Source organism: Panthera onca, chromosome D4, assembly GCF_046562875.1.
Source record: "Panthera onca isolate mPanOnc1 chromosome D4, mPanOnc1 haplotype 2, whole genome shotgun sequence".
Lineage (NCBI taxonomy): Eukaryota > Metazoa > Chordata > Mammalia > Carnivora > Felidae > Panthera > Panthera onca.
The window spans coordinates 41470045-41484937 of NC_138351.1; the positions used below are offsets into that span (position 1 = coordinate 41470045).

The 14893-nt window shown below is 35.3% G+C and overlaps 1 protein-coding gene across 11 annotated transcripts in view; it reads left to right on the plus strand.

Annotated features, from left to right (window-relative positions):
• Positions 1-14893, plus strand: part of CCDC171 (coiled-coil domain containing 171) — a 308137-nt gene that overhangs the window by 32372 nt on the left and 260872 nt on the right. For all 11 annotated transcript variants that reach the window (XM_078436783.2, XM_078436780.2, XM_078436779.2 and 8 more), the window contains one exon: positions 9011-9157. In XM_078436783.2, the coding sequence (XP_078292909.2) occupies positions 9011-9157 (147 nt within the window). The remainder of the gene's footprint in view (positions 1-9010; positions 9158-14893) is intronic.

The window sequence follows — 14893 nt, forward strand, 5'->3', positions numbered from 1 at the left end:
ATTAGAGTAGGGCGACTTCATTGCACAAATTATGTGATTTTGAGAAGGACATATATACATTTGGTATTTTATTTTTCCAATTTAAAATATGTGATGGTTCACTTTAATAGCATAAAGAAATAGAATAATTGGATTTTAGATATTAAAGGATGCTTATAAGTTAATATAGCATAGTGATTTTTCAACTCTTTTTGTTAAGAGCAAATTCTTTTTTTTTTTCTTGCTTTTTACGAAGATCATATTCTTAATTATGTTCTATTTACTCCTTTCTTCCAACACACAGAATCCCCAAGGCTTCAAATAGTCCAGTTGGAAAATAACTGATTACATCCAACCCCCACTGTAGATGAGCAGATGGAGATTTATGATTTACTCAGATCATAGACTGAGTAATTAATGTGGGAAAAGACAACCAGTCACCAGATTCTCACTCTGGGGTACTTTGCATTTTATTTCAGGAGATTACACATAAATTATTTTGAAGGGAAGATAAGATAAATTCAAACTGTTAATTCACTAACCAACTAACTTAAAATTTAAAAGAACTTTTCGTCATTTCTTCTTTACTTATTTTTGTATAAGGCATTTTTTCTATATAAACCAACAAATTGAAATATAGTCTTTGTACATGTCCAAGATACGCACTCTTCACAGAATGAAAAATATCCACCTAAAAATTTTGGAGTAGTTTTGTGTTAGAAACAACTGTGCAAGACAAAGGCAGCCAAAAACATGCAGAGAATAAAAGCCACCCTATTTCTTTAAGAGTAAAAGCTGGCAGTAAACAGTGGAAATACTGGATTTGTTGTATATGTAAGTATTCAAAATACCAACAAATACCCAAACCTTTGGTCTTTGGGCAATGCTTTTCTTACTAGTTACCCCATCTGTAGAATCTGGTAAAACATTACAATCACTCTGTAGACCTCTTGGTATTCTTAGAGTCTGATTGTAATTTGTGTAGTTCACTCACTCATTCATTCATTCATTCATTCATTCATTCCTTAAGTACACACTGAGTTTCTGCTATGGGTATTGAGGATACAAAATTGAGATACGATTTCTGTCCTAGAAGATTTTAAAGCAGAGAGATATGTAAAGAGAGAAAATATATTGTAATATAATAAAGTTTTGAACAAAATTCTATGGGATCATAAAAGAGAAATGTATTAACTGCCTAGGAGAATGGGGAAACCATCACAGAGTAGACGATATTTGAACTGTTGATAATGTTACAGCCTACCTAAAACAAACAAGTAAACATTAGTAAATGAAAATAACCTCTTCATTTCTAAACACTCAGAAATCTCCAGTGCCCCCAATCAGTAGCCTGAAACTTATCAAATATGATTCAGAGACCTTTATATTTAAATGTGTGGATGATGTGATTTATTTATTTTTATTTATTTTTTTAACATTTATTCATTTTTTGAGAGACAGAGAGCACAAGCAGGGGAGGGGCAGAGAGAGGGGGAGACACGGAATTCGAAGCAGACTCCAGGCTCTGAGTGGTCAGCACAGAGCCGGATTCGGGGCTTGAACTCATGAAACGCCAGATCATGACCTGAGCCGAAGTTGGATGCTTAACCGACTGAGCCACCCAGGGATCCCTGGATGATGTGATTTAGATGTGATTTCTAAGTCACTGAAATGTATATGGTTATACCAGACTTTGTATTATGAAGTACTAAAGGAATATGGTACCAGTCTTTTTCTTTCTTTTTTTTTTTTTTTTTTTTTTTTAAGATTTTATCATTTCTTTTAAGTAATCTCTATACTCAACGTGGGGCTCAAACTCACAACCCTGAGATCAAGTCGCATACTCCACTGACTGAGCCAGCCAAGGAGCTCCTGTATCAGTCTTTAATTAGTATGTATGGGAAAGAATAGGGAATATACTCCTAGTTACTACCACCTTTTATAAGATATATTTTTTAAAGTTTTTATTTAAATTCCAGTTAGTTAACATGTAGTGTAATGTTTGCACAAGATAAATTTTATTGTATTTTATAACTGAAATGTTCAGAGCTCAGTCTCTCACTTTTTTGTCCTTTTAGCATTAACAAAAGAAAACTGTCTTTCCTTTTTAAAGCAAATTTAAGAAACTATTCATATTTTTAAAAGTCTTTTTTTAAACAACTTGTGGGCTGGATTGAAATTCTCTGCTCTCCCTATTGGCTGTTGATGGGTTTAGGTTTCCATCCTATAATTAGATGTTAGTATGGTATAGTGTTCTCTTTGTGTAACTAACTCTCTAAGGGAATTCAGTTTTTAAAATAAGTTAAAAAAAAAAAAACCCTTCTAAGTGAAACCCCATCTTTAACAGACAAAGCAGGTGTAGTATTTCTTTCATCTGGGCTTTAGAATTCAGACCCACTATGAAAAAAAAATCTTAATTTTATGCCATGTCTCCTTTCTTTCCTAGTAATTGAAACGCTAAATAGAGGTGTACTTCTCTGGAATATTAATGGGAACTCTATACAGTTACCTCATTTTAAAAAAGTGTTTCTCATTTTTTTTAATGCATGCCCTTTTTTGATAAACATAAAAACTCCCCATCTTTCTTTAGCATCATTGAAATTTCAAAACAAATCAAAGGCAAAAAGCCCCCACCAAAACAACAAATCAAAGCCAATTTAGTTTAAAAACAAAGTATTAATATTGATTTTTAAATATATTACCTTTTTTATCTTTATTAAAAATTTTAATTTAAAATGGCCATTTGTTGTGTGGTTATTAGGTTTTCTTTATTCCTGCTATAACAATGTGAACTTTGAGGATGCTTATTTGTTCTAAGCTTTTCTATTGTAGACAATGTGGGACAGGCAGCCGTAAAGGGTTGTTTTAAACCACCGTGCCCTTTTCTTTGTCATTTTTCCAGTTCATTTCAACGTATAAATTACCAGTAGGATTGAAAATATTTGGAAGACCAGTGTATATTTTTACATATTTATTTTGTTTCCCAAATTCTATAACTCAACCAAGGAATAAAATGATCCTTTCCTCCTTCGTTGACTAAATTTGGTTTATGTATCTAGTGATTAAGGGGTAGGAGAGTTTGTAATGGCAAAGAGTATGAGAAATGTCAATTGAAAATTATACTGTACCCTAAAGACAGAGGGGGAAGAGTGGGGAGCAGTGAAAGGAGATATTAGAGCAGACTTAGGCCATCAGCAGGCTGCGTATTAGGGATTGGAGGGCAGCGTGTAGAGATTGACCTGGTGGGCATGACTGTGACCTGGAGATAGCTTGGAGAAAGCTACATGGACAGGAAATATTTCAGATCATTCAGCGATGATCTAGACCAGCTAGGAGCATTTCTTTGCAGTTTCCTAGGAAACTGCCCACCGGGGCCCCATGTAAGCAAATGGCGTAGACAGTGACTCTGGCATTGATACTGCCTGTTATTTTCAAACGGGAAATGCCTTTATACTCAATTTATAAAATTACTATATATTGTGCTCATTGTAAAAATGCCCTAATTTAGGGAAACTTAAAAGCAAAAGTGAAGGTCTTACGACCACTCCTCGAGTCCCACTCCTTATCTGAGGGTATATAAACATATATCATTGAATTACATAAATGGAATTATATTCTTCAGTATGTTTGGTGTCCATCTTTTGATATCCTTATATTATTCTTATAGGTGTCTGCATGGTTTTCTGCTATGTGGACATTCCTAATATATATTTAAGGAATCCCTTATTGATAGACATTTCATTTACTTCGAAAATTTTTTGCTCTAGTTAAAAATGATCTGGGGGTGAGGGGGTGCCTGGGTAGCTCAGTTGGTTGTGTCCGAACTCAACTAGGGTCATGATCCTGCGGTTCATGAGTTTGAGCCACACGTTAGGCTGTCTGCTGTCATTGTGGAACCCACTTTAGGTTCTCTGTACCCCTCTCTGCCCCTCCCCAACTCGTGTGTGCACACAAGTTTAAATAAACATTAAAAGAAAAAAAAAAAGATTTGGAGCACCTGGCTGGCTCAGTCGGTAGAGCATGCAGCTCTTCGTCTTGGGGTTGTGAGTTCAAGCCCCATGTTGGGTATAGAGCTTTTAAAAAAAAAAGAAAAGAAAAAAAGTAAAAAGCTAACATTCCTGGCCATATCTTTGAGCTGTTGTAAAGTTATTGAACTGTGTAAATGCCTACAAGCATCACTGCTTTGGTGTGAAAGTTTATGGATTTATAATTATGATAAGTACTACACAAAGTTAGTGCCATTTTATACTGTATGGCTGCAAACACTATTTCTGATTGTAGAACTGTGCTGGGTTTGCAGATTTAGGGAAGAACAGCTTGTTCTGGTTCTTTCAGGAGATAAGCATTACTAGGTTAAGGTGGTAACTAGCTAAATTGATATATTTCATAAGGTAAGAAGGAGGGGTACTTTAGCTCTGATAAGTTTCTTTTTTTTCTCTGATATGTTTCTAACTATACTCATAATTCTTCAGACTTGAAACTGTATTTTGGAGTCTGAGAAATGTTTGTATGAGTACAAATGAAATTAATACTTTTTGGGCTATGTTTCTGAAAGATGTGGAAAGAAAGCAAGTTTATTTTCTAATAGCACAATGTGGTTTTCTGGGTTGGTAAATGTCAGTTCAAAAATAAGCCTCATTTTAAAATATTTTAAGTTCAACACCTCCCTCTAGTGGAAGAAAGAAAAATTCCTTCAATTTCCATTGTCTTTAATTATGATTTGGTTACACACACACACCCACACACGCCACACTTACTTTTTCACTGTAAGCTTTTTGTTTTATTAGAAAATAAATTCTGTGACAAAATTTTTTAAAGTTTATTTGAAAGGAGCAAATAAATCTTGATATATAAATGCATGAACTATTTTATAGCTCTTTTGGAATTTTCTTGTATGTTATAATGCATCCCAGACTTGGATTGTGTTGATAGCACCATAAACTTAAAACAAATATTTGAACATGCAAAAAGTAACAGGGATTAATATAACCAGTACCCAGTATAACCTACCAATGCCATTGATATAACTAATATTTACCATTTAGATCGTGTGTTTGTCATATTTGTTTCAGAATTAAAAATAGATGAGCAATAAGTTGTTATATTATTTAAGACTGTTTTTTAAAAATGTTTATTTATTTATTTAGAGAGAAAGAGAGAGAGTGGGAGGGATGTGGGGGGAGGAGCAGAGAGTGAGGGAGAGAGAGAGAGAATCCCAAGCAGGCTGTACGCTGTTAGCAAAGAGCCCAACTTGGGGCTCGATCCCACAATGTTGAGATCATGGCCTGAGCTGAAATCAAGAGCAAGACATTCAACCAACTGAGTCCCCGAGGCTCCCCAGAACTTGCCATTCTTACAGAGATTTCACTGATTTTCTTGTATAAGTGCTTATTGGATTATTGCAAGCCTATGGTTAATTTCCAGTTATGAGATATTTTGGCATTTTTTGCACATGTTCTTGCTGCTTTTATGGAGGAAAGAATTTTTGGCAGTCCTTATACTCTGCCATTCTGAAATTACTTCTGTTCTCTGAAGATATTGTCAAGTTTTATTCTCTTTATATGTGTTCCTCTCAGGGTGTTTTTCCCCTTTCTCCTTGATTTAGATTTCATCTTTTATGTTGTCCCCCCCCACCCCCCATAACTTTTTCATATGTTTAAGAGTTGGGGACAGAAGAGCTTATTAGAAGCTCTGAGCGTTTGTATTTGTTTTTTCAACTGTGATCTTCACTGTAGGGTTACCTGGCTAGGTATTTGAAATGGATACGTATATAATTCTCCTACCTAACCCAAATAACTTAACAAGAGGCAGAAAGTAGAAAACCTGATAGAATCAGTGTCAGAATTCCAGGTTATATTGCTTCACCAATAAGCAAAAAGAAACTCCAAGGAGTAAATAGTTTCAATTTTATATGAACTCTGACAGAGAATGGAAAAATCTTGATAACGTACCAAACTGATAAATCTCTTAAAAGTTTTTTAATTAATTAATTAATTAATTAATTAATATTTTTTAGAGAGAGAGAGTGAGCGCATGTGAGCAGGGGAGAGGGGCAGAGGGAGAGAGAGAAAGAATCTTAAGCAGGCTCCATGCTCAGCACAGAGCCCAACTTGGGGCTTGATCCCATGACCCTGGGATCATTACCTGTGCTGAAATCAAGAGTCAGAACTCAACCAACTGGGCTACCCAGGTGCCCCCCATGTTTTTATGGAGCCTAAAAGTAGGCTCCACACCCAGCGTGGGGCTTGAACTCATGACCTTGAGATCAAGAGTCCCACATGCTCTACTGTTTGAACCAGTCAGGCACCCACCCCCCAAAAACTGATAAATCTTGATGCTAAATTGACAAAGATACAAGAAAAGATAATTATAACCAATCTCACTAATGAATATACACACAAAAGTATTATATAAAATATTAGCCAACTCAATGCAGCAAAAATATAAGAGATATAAAAAGCCTTTATGCAATAAATGCCAAGTGAGTTTAACATCAGAAAATTAATCAGTGTAATTGTAAATTAATGTAATCCCTTAACTATGTAATATAAGTTTCTTGGATATGTAAATAGAATTCCTATAAAATCTATACTATATGCAGAAAGCAGCTTTTAAAATAAAAACTGTGTGTATGTTTTTATATCCATATTCAAGAATATATAGGAATTGTCACATAATATTAGTGACTATTTGACCTCTGCATTAAAACTGATTGTTAGGTCAGAATTTCATCTACATATTGAAAGACTTTTATTTAAAAGCTATTTTACCATGTGTAACATTTAAAATAGGTCAAATATCATAAAGTTAAAATCTCACCAATAAATACAATATGTCCTAACTGATCCATCATTGATTTTCCAGTTGTTCTTTTTTTTATAGGATTAAATTGAAACTGTCATGGAATGGTGGGCATGCTCTTTGTTTAGTGTAATGAAATAATTGCATGTTGTCTTTCTGTGCTGTTTATCAATAGGATGGGAATCACAAGCTATATTTTCTTATAAGTAATTTCCTGAGACTTCCTGGATACTTTAGTTTCTTTGCTTTTTGAATAAATATCGTTTGAAATAATTGCCATCAACTAGGATACAAGCATTTTTTGGTTATAGACTTGATTTTGTTTTTATTTCAAATTATTTGGTTTACTCTGTGATTAACCTTGTAAATGGCTGTTTATTCATTTAAAAATACACGTAGTAATTTGTGTGGACGATAGAAAGTTCGAGATTATGTGTCAATCAAGAGGGCATATAATTTAACAGTGAATTTGGATTAATGCTGGTAGTATTGACTGCTTGAAGGAGGGGGACCTATCCTCCAGAATAATAATAGTATCTCATACTTGTATAGTGCTTAATGGTCTTAAAAGTACTATTGTATGTGAAGGTACTGTTATGATGAAATTAGATTACATATGGCTATTTATAAACCCATTTATTCCTGAATCCATCCAGAGGGTTAGTAAAAACTACGAGTGCTCTCTGCACAGTGCTGGTGCACTTTTGCTCTGGTACCCAGCTTTGCTCTTAACTGCGGTAGTTTAAGGATTGAAAATATGTAAGTAGATGAACTTCTGTATATGAAGACGTTTCCATTCCCAGAAGAAAATAATTCTTAAGAGTTCATGTGTAGTCAGCTACAGAGTAGTAATCTCATGAATGAGGGGATGTGGAAAGAAGAAATTAAATTACGTTTTGTTCTTCATCCTTTGGCTGTGGACTGTACTGCTGGGTACTTTCCAAATTAGAATCTTTTATAGAGAGAGAATTGTATTTGATGCTTGCGACATTTTCACTCAGACTCTGGTGACATCATTTGAGTGGCTAGTAATACTTGAAACCATAATAATATGTATTTGTGCAAGTCCCTGAATAAGATTGTGCTGGTGGGGGCGAGGTGGGAGAGAAGCCTTTGTCAGAGACCTCAGTGAGAATGATGAATCTAGACACGTTACTGTGGAAAATACCTTTGATACGTGTGTTACTTTATGTTTGAATTCTCACAAAATTCACCTCTGTCTGATTTCTGAGTTTAGTTGGGAAAGGGGATTGAGAGATTTAAGTAGAAGACTACCTGATGTTATCGTTCTTTCAATAATACAACAAAGAGTTGAAAACTTGAAAGCTGAAGGAAATGAAACACAGCCACCTAGTGGATGCAACTTTAAGAGCTATAACCATAGTTAAAGTACCATGAGCTCACATAAAAATCTCTCCAGGGTCATTATTAGGCATTCAAGCTAATCATTTCTTATCACACAAAAGGGCAATGTACATTTGTATTACAAAATATTTTAAAATTTTAATGAGAGGGAAAACATTGCATATGGCTGTTGGACTACAGCATTATGTAAATAGCCTCAGAAGTCAATTGAACTAGCATAACATTATAGAGAGCTGTACACATTTTCAACTATAACATGTATTAATCAGATTTTTAAAATGTTAAAATTCCAGTAGTGTGTTTTGAACACGTGTATATTCTGAAACATCGCTGGAATATCTAGACCCCTCTTGCCTATAAGGGCAAGTGTCTATAAGACCCTTGAACAACATGGGTTTGAACTGCATGGGTCCACTCACATGTGGATTCTTTTCAATATGTTGGAAAATTTTTTGGAGCTTTTGGACAATTTGAAAAAAACTTAGAGATGAACCGTGTTGCTTAGAGATACTGAAAAAATTAAAAAGTTAGGCATTTTAAGAACACAGTATCTAATACATGTAACATACAAAATATGGGCAGTATACTATTTGTGTTATCAGTAAGGCTACAGTAGACTACAGTCAACAGCAGGCTATTGGTAGTTAAATTTTTGCAGAGTCAAAAATTAATTAATTAATTAATTAATTAATTAATATTTTTTTTGACCGTGCATGGGTCAATGTCCCTAACCCTCATGTTGTTCAAGGGTCTACTGTGTAAATTAACCTATTGTGGTTGAAGCACAGATTTAGTTACTCGTGGTCTTCTATAAAATAAATTTTTGTCATTGTTGGCTTATAAACTTAAATGAATTATTTTCCAGGAGCAAGATAATGCTGTGCAAAATATGCACAAGAAGGTAGAGAAATTAGAAGCTGAACACATGGACTGCTCTGACCTTTTACGGCAACAAACGAGTGAGCTTGAATTTAGCACTCAACGAGAAGAACGTCTTAGGAAAGAGTTTGAGGTATATTTTTCTGATTCTTTTAAAACATATATATGTTGGGGCACCTGGGTAGCTCAGTTGATAGGGTGTCCGACTCTTGATTTTAGCTGAGGTCATGATCCAAGGGTCATGGAATCAAGCCCTGAGTCAGGCTCTGTGCTGAGCATGGAGGCTGCTTAAGATTTTCTCTGTCTCCCTCTGCCCTGCTCCCCTGCTCACGCTCTCTCTCTCTCTAAAATAAAAATTAAAAAAACCCCAAACATATATATGTTATCCAGTCAGTAATTTAAGGCCAGAGAAGGTTTTACTCTGTAATAAAATATAAAACTAATTTTTTCAGCATTTATTTATATTGAATATTTGGATTCTTTGAAAACATTGTGTCTGAGTAAATTATATTTTTCCCCTAATTTTTAAAATCTATCCATTTTTAACAATTCTCATGGAATATTTGGAAAATATGAGGGTAATTGTTTAAACTGTAAGGTTGAGGAAGCAACACAGGAAAGGTTTTTGCACACATAATATTAAATTCTAATTTTGTAGTTTGAATCCTATACTAGCTGCATGGTTTTGTGGGTAAGACTTTAAATGGGAAAGAAGCATCAATTTACAAATTAAAAATGTGATTTTTATGAGAGAATGATACTGATGATCAATTTAATTAATTCTGAGAGAAATCTATTTGTTCATTCTTCTTTTTAAAATTTCCTTTTCTTTGTGGGAAATGAAGTATTTCAATAGATAAAGAAGTTTTGTTTTAAACATAATTTATAATTGTCATTAGGTAAATAAACATTTATGAAGAGAATTCAATGATAAAATGCTAGAGATGCTCTGGTTAAACTCACTGCTGTCATTTAATGTTGTTCTGGAAATTTTAGCCAAAGAAGTATATGACGGAAGAAGAGCAATAAGAATTATTATTGTGGGAAAGAAGGAGGTATGACTCTTATTATTTTCAGATGATACACTTATACCCTAAATAATCAAGAAAATAAACTTAAAAAAAAATTTTTTTTTAACGTTTATTTATTTTTGAGACAGAGAGAGACAGAGCATGAACGGGGGAGGGTCAGAGAGAGGGAGACACAGAATCTGAAACAGGCTCCAGGCTCCGAGCTGTCAGCACAGAGCCCGATGCGGGGCTTGAACTCACGGACCGTAAGATCATGACCTGAGCCGAAGTCGGCCGCTTAACCGACTGAGCCACCCAGGCGCCCCAAGAAAATCAACTTTAAAAATATTAATACTAGTAAGAACATTCAGTAAGGAGGCCAGAAAGAAAATAATATGTAATAATTATATATACATTCTTATACAGCAGCAATAATCAGAGAATAATATATTTAAAATATTTAAAAAGTTTTCTTCACAGCGACAAAAATAAGAATATAATCAACTACAAACACTTAAAAGTTACAAAAAGTAACTGAGAGTCTTCAAAGAAAATGGTGAGACATTTTGGGAACACTCAACCCTATACTGATATGTATCCTCCCTAGGTTATATTATGGGGTAAAACAGTTCCAGTAAAAAAATTCAGTGGAATTATTTGGGGAAGATAGATTCAGAAATTCATGTTGAAGACTAAAGAGCTACCCGAGAGTCTCTAAAACATTTTGATAAGGGTAATGAGGGGGGGCTTACTATTTCAGAAGTTAATATGCATTATAAAGCTTTAGTATTGTATTGCTTGTGGTTATTTGGTTGTATGCAATAGAAACCAACTTTGGTTAGCTTAAATAGGGAATTCAGTGAAGAATATGGGAATCATATTTGCAGAATCAGGATGAAACCTGGGGAATTAGGCTCAGAAATGAATCCCAGAGCATCTCCAGAAGGCTTGGGAACAGAAATGATGGATGAAATTGAGATGAATTAGTATCCATAATTTTTATTTTATTTATCAGTAACAATTTGGTATCATTCGTTTTGTACTTTTATTTAGGATTCAAGTCCCAGAGAGAAAATATTTGACTGGAAGAGGTAGTTTGCCCCAAATAAACCTTTCTCAGTTCTACTAAAAATAAAGCCCAGGGGCACCTGAGTGACTCAATCGGTTAAGTGTCCGACTCTTGATTTTGGCTCAGGTCATGATCTTGTAGTTCGTGGGTTTGAGCCCTGTGTTGGGCTCTGCATTGATATTGCAGAGCCTGCTTGGGATTTTCTCTCTCTCTCCCCTCTCTGCCCCTCCCCCCACTTGGACCTCTCTCTCTCCTTCTCTCTCTCTCTCCCTCAAAATAAATAAATTAAAAAAAAAAATTAAAGCCCACAGAGCACCTAGTTGGTTAAGCATTGAATTCGGCTCAGGTCATGATCTTGCAGTTCACGAGTTCAAGTCCTGTGTTGGACTCAGGTCATGATCTTGCAGTTCATGAGTTCAAGTCCTGTGTTGGACTCTGTGCTGACGTCAGAGCCTGGAGCCTGCTTGATTGGTGACTCCTTCTCTCTCTGCCCCTCTCCTGCTGGCACTCTCTCTCTCTCTCTCTCTCTCAAAAAAATAAGTAAACTTTAAAAACATTAAAAAAAAATTAAAGCCCCAAAAAGAAATTTTTGTAAAGAAAATTAGGGTCCAGTACCAAAAGAAGGGGAAAAGAGATTGTTGAGTGGCTAAAAAGTACGGTAACTCTAAGAGCAGACTAATGGCATAGAATTGAAAGACTGGTAGTAGACTTGTTGAATATATATAAAATCTAGTATCTTAAATCAGTGAGGATAGGAAAGATTATTCAGTGAGTCATGTTGAAACAATTGGTTAACTCTTTGGGACAAAATATAGTTAGATTCCCATCTTACATTATATTCTAAAATAAGTTCCAGTTGGATTAAAAAAGAGTAAAACATTAAAAACTGATAAACTAAGAAGAAAATTTAAGTCCTTTTGCTCTCTGAGTGCAGTATGGCTTACTAGTAATCGTAAAAGCAGAGGAACAAAATCATAAAGAAATGGACTTATAGCTGTGATTATAAAAAAATTAAAGTAATATACAGTAATACCTTGGTTTGTGAGCATAATTTGTTCCGGAAACGTGCTTGTAATCCGAAGCACTTCTATGTCAAAGCGAATTTCCCTATAACAAATAATGGAAACTCAGATGATTTATTCCACAGCCCAAATATATTCATATAAAAATGATTATAATACCGTAATATAATACAAAATAACAGAGAAAATATGAAGAAAAATAAACCTACACTTAACTTTGAAAACCTTCATGGCTGGTGTGAGGGAGATAAGAGAGAGAAGGGTTTTTGTGTAGGACAACTTTCACTATCACTAATGGAATCACCGCTGTCTGTTGGCTCAATGGAATCTTTGCATGGGGGCCCTTGTATATGCTCGCACGGATGTTGACTTCAGTATAGTATTAATAAACTCTTGTCATAGACTGTATTGAATGTAACTGGCAATAAGGCAGCAGAGGAAAGGGTCTATATCTGCAGGCAGCCTGACCTAGAACCAAGCAAAGCATTCCTAAGCTTACTCTTGAATGGAAAAGGAAAGGACGGTCCATAGGTGCTCTGAAGTGACAAAACATACTCTAGTGCCAGTTGTGGACACACCTGCCAATGTTCTGAAAAATCATTGATTTCTGCCAAACACCGTGGCCTGAGATCAGGCATCTGAACATGGGAGATCACCCACAATCCTGCAGTGAATGACAGAAAGAGAGAGAGAGAGAGAGAGAGAGAAGAACCATTGGCTTAGTTGTGATCATGTGAGTCTCGGCATCAAGTACTACTTGTATTGCAAGACATCGCTCATTTATCAGGTTAAAATTTATTAAAATGTTTGCCAATCTTGCGGAACACTCGCAGAACGAGTTGTTCGCAATCCAGCATTTTACCGTACAAGTAAATTCTCCACTTCAAATAAAGTAAAAAGGCAAACAAATGAGAAAAATATTTACAGGAAAGGGTAAATAAAACTCTATCTCTGTATCTCTCTATGTAAATCCCACACTATCTGATGAGAAAAAGGAGAAAACCTTTCTGAAAAGAAAAATCTACCAAGGACATCAAAGAAGATGTGAAAGATGTTCGTATGGACAACAAACACATGAAAAATACTTAATCTCACTATGATGTAAGAAAGGCTATAACACTCATTATGCTAAGATTAAAGAAAAAGAAAGCACCCAGTGTTGGCGAGGGTGATTTTAAAACTTCCTTTACCTTGCTGGTGGGAGTGTAAAGGTATAAAGCCTTGAAGGAGGTCCATTTGTCGGTGATCCTTTGCTCATTCTCATCATCTCTGTAAGTTTTCTTGGTCCTCTGTTTTTTTCAAACATTGTTTTACATGGAAAGCTTTAAACAGATTTTTAAAGATGAACAGAATAGTATAATGAACCTACTGTACCAATCACCGGCTTCAACAATGATTTATATATGGCCAATATGATATCATTTATACCCCCAGTCACTTTCCCCCCTTCTATATTATAGTGAAATGAATCCCAGGCATCAGATTATTTTAACCATAAGTATTTCATTGTGACTAAGAAATAAGGTGTCTTTATTTACAGCCACATTATCAACATCAAACCTGAATTGACAGTGATTACTTAATTCAGTCAAATATCCAGGCATTATTCAGACTTCAAATTGCTTCATAAACAGCAAAAACATGTGTAAGATTGGGGTTTAAGTCAGAGTTCCAATTAGGTCTATACATTACAATTGGTTGATATGTTTTGTGAATCTCCTTTTTTTTTTTTTAATTAAAAATTTTTTTAATGTTTATTTATTTTTGAGAGAGAGTGAAAGAGAGACAGAGTGTGAGCTGGGGAGGGGCAGAGAGAGAGGGAGACACAGAATCTGAAACAGGCTCCAGGCTCTGAGCTGTCAGCACAGAGCCGGACGCAGGGCTCGGACCCACGAACTGTGAGATCATGACCTGAGCTGAAGTCAATTGCTTAACCAACTGAGCCACCCAGGCACCCCATGAATCTCCTTTAATCTACAGATTCTCCATCTATAGTTTTGTTTGTTCCTTGTATTTGTCAAGACTCCAAATTATTTGTGGTATAGAGTTCCCACTGACTCTGCAGTTGCAGAACATCAAACATAAACAATGTTTCTTAGTATAGATCTTTTTTATTCAGTGCAGGCAGGGGCGGGGGCACGGTGAGCATTTTAGTTAGGAAACTCATGTCCTTCATTTTGAGGAATTCTCTTGTGTTATTTCTTCATGATTTTTTCCTCAGGGTTTTTTTGTTTTGTTTTGTTTTTGTTCTTTCTCAGGCTTTTATTCAAATGTTAGACCAACTGGATTGATGTTTTACTTTTTTTTTTTTTTTTAACCTTTCTGTTGTCTTTCTCTTTGTTTTTTACTTATTGTGGCTTCTTGGGAGATTTACTTGACTTTACTTTCTAATCTTCTAATTGAATATTTTCCTTTTTATTTTTAATTTCTGAGAGCTCTGGTTCTCTGTACCACTTAAAAAAATTTTTTTTTCTTACATTTATTTGTTTTTGAGAGACAGAGAGAGACAGAGCACAAGCAGGGGATGGGCAGAGAGGGAAGGAGACACAGAATCTGAAGCAGGCTCCAGGGTCTGAGCTGTCAGCACAGAACCCGACGCAGGGCTCGAACTCACAAACCACGAGATCAAGACCTGAGCCGAAGTCAGATGCTCAACTGACTGAGCCACCCAGGCACCCCTTTCTGTACCATTTTTATAGCATCCTGTTCCTATGAGTACTGTATTCATTTGTTTGTTCAGTATTTATAGGGAGTTTTAGGCACACTAG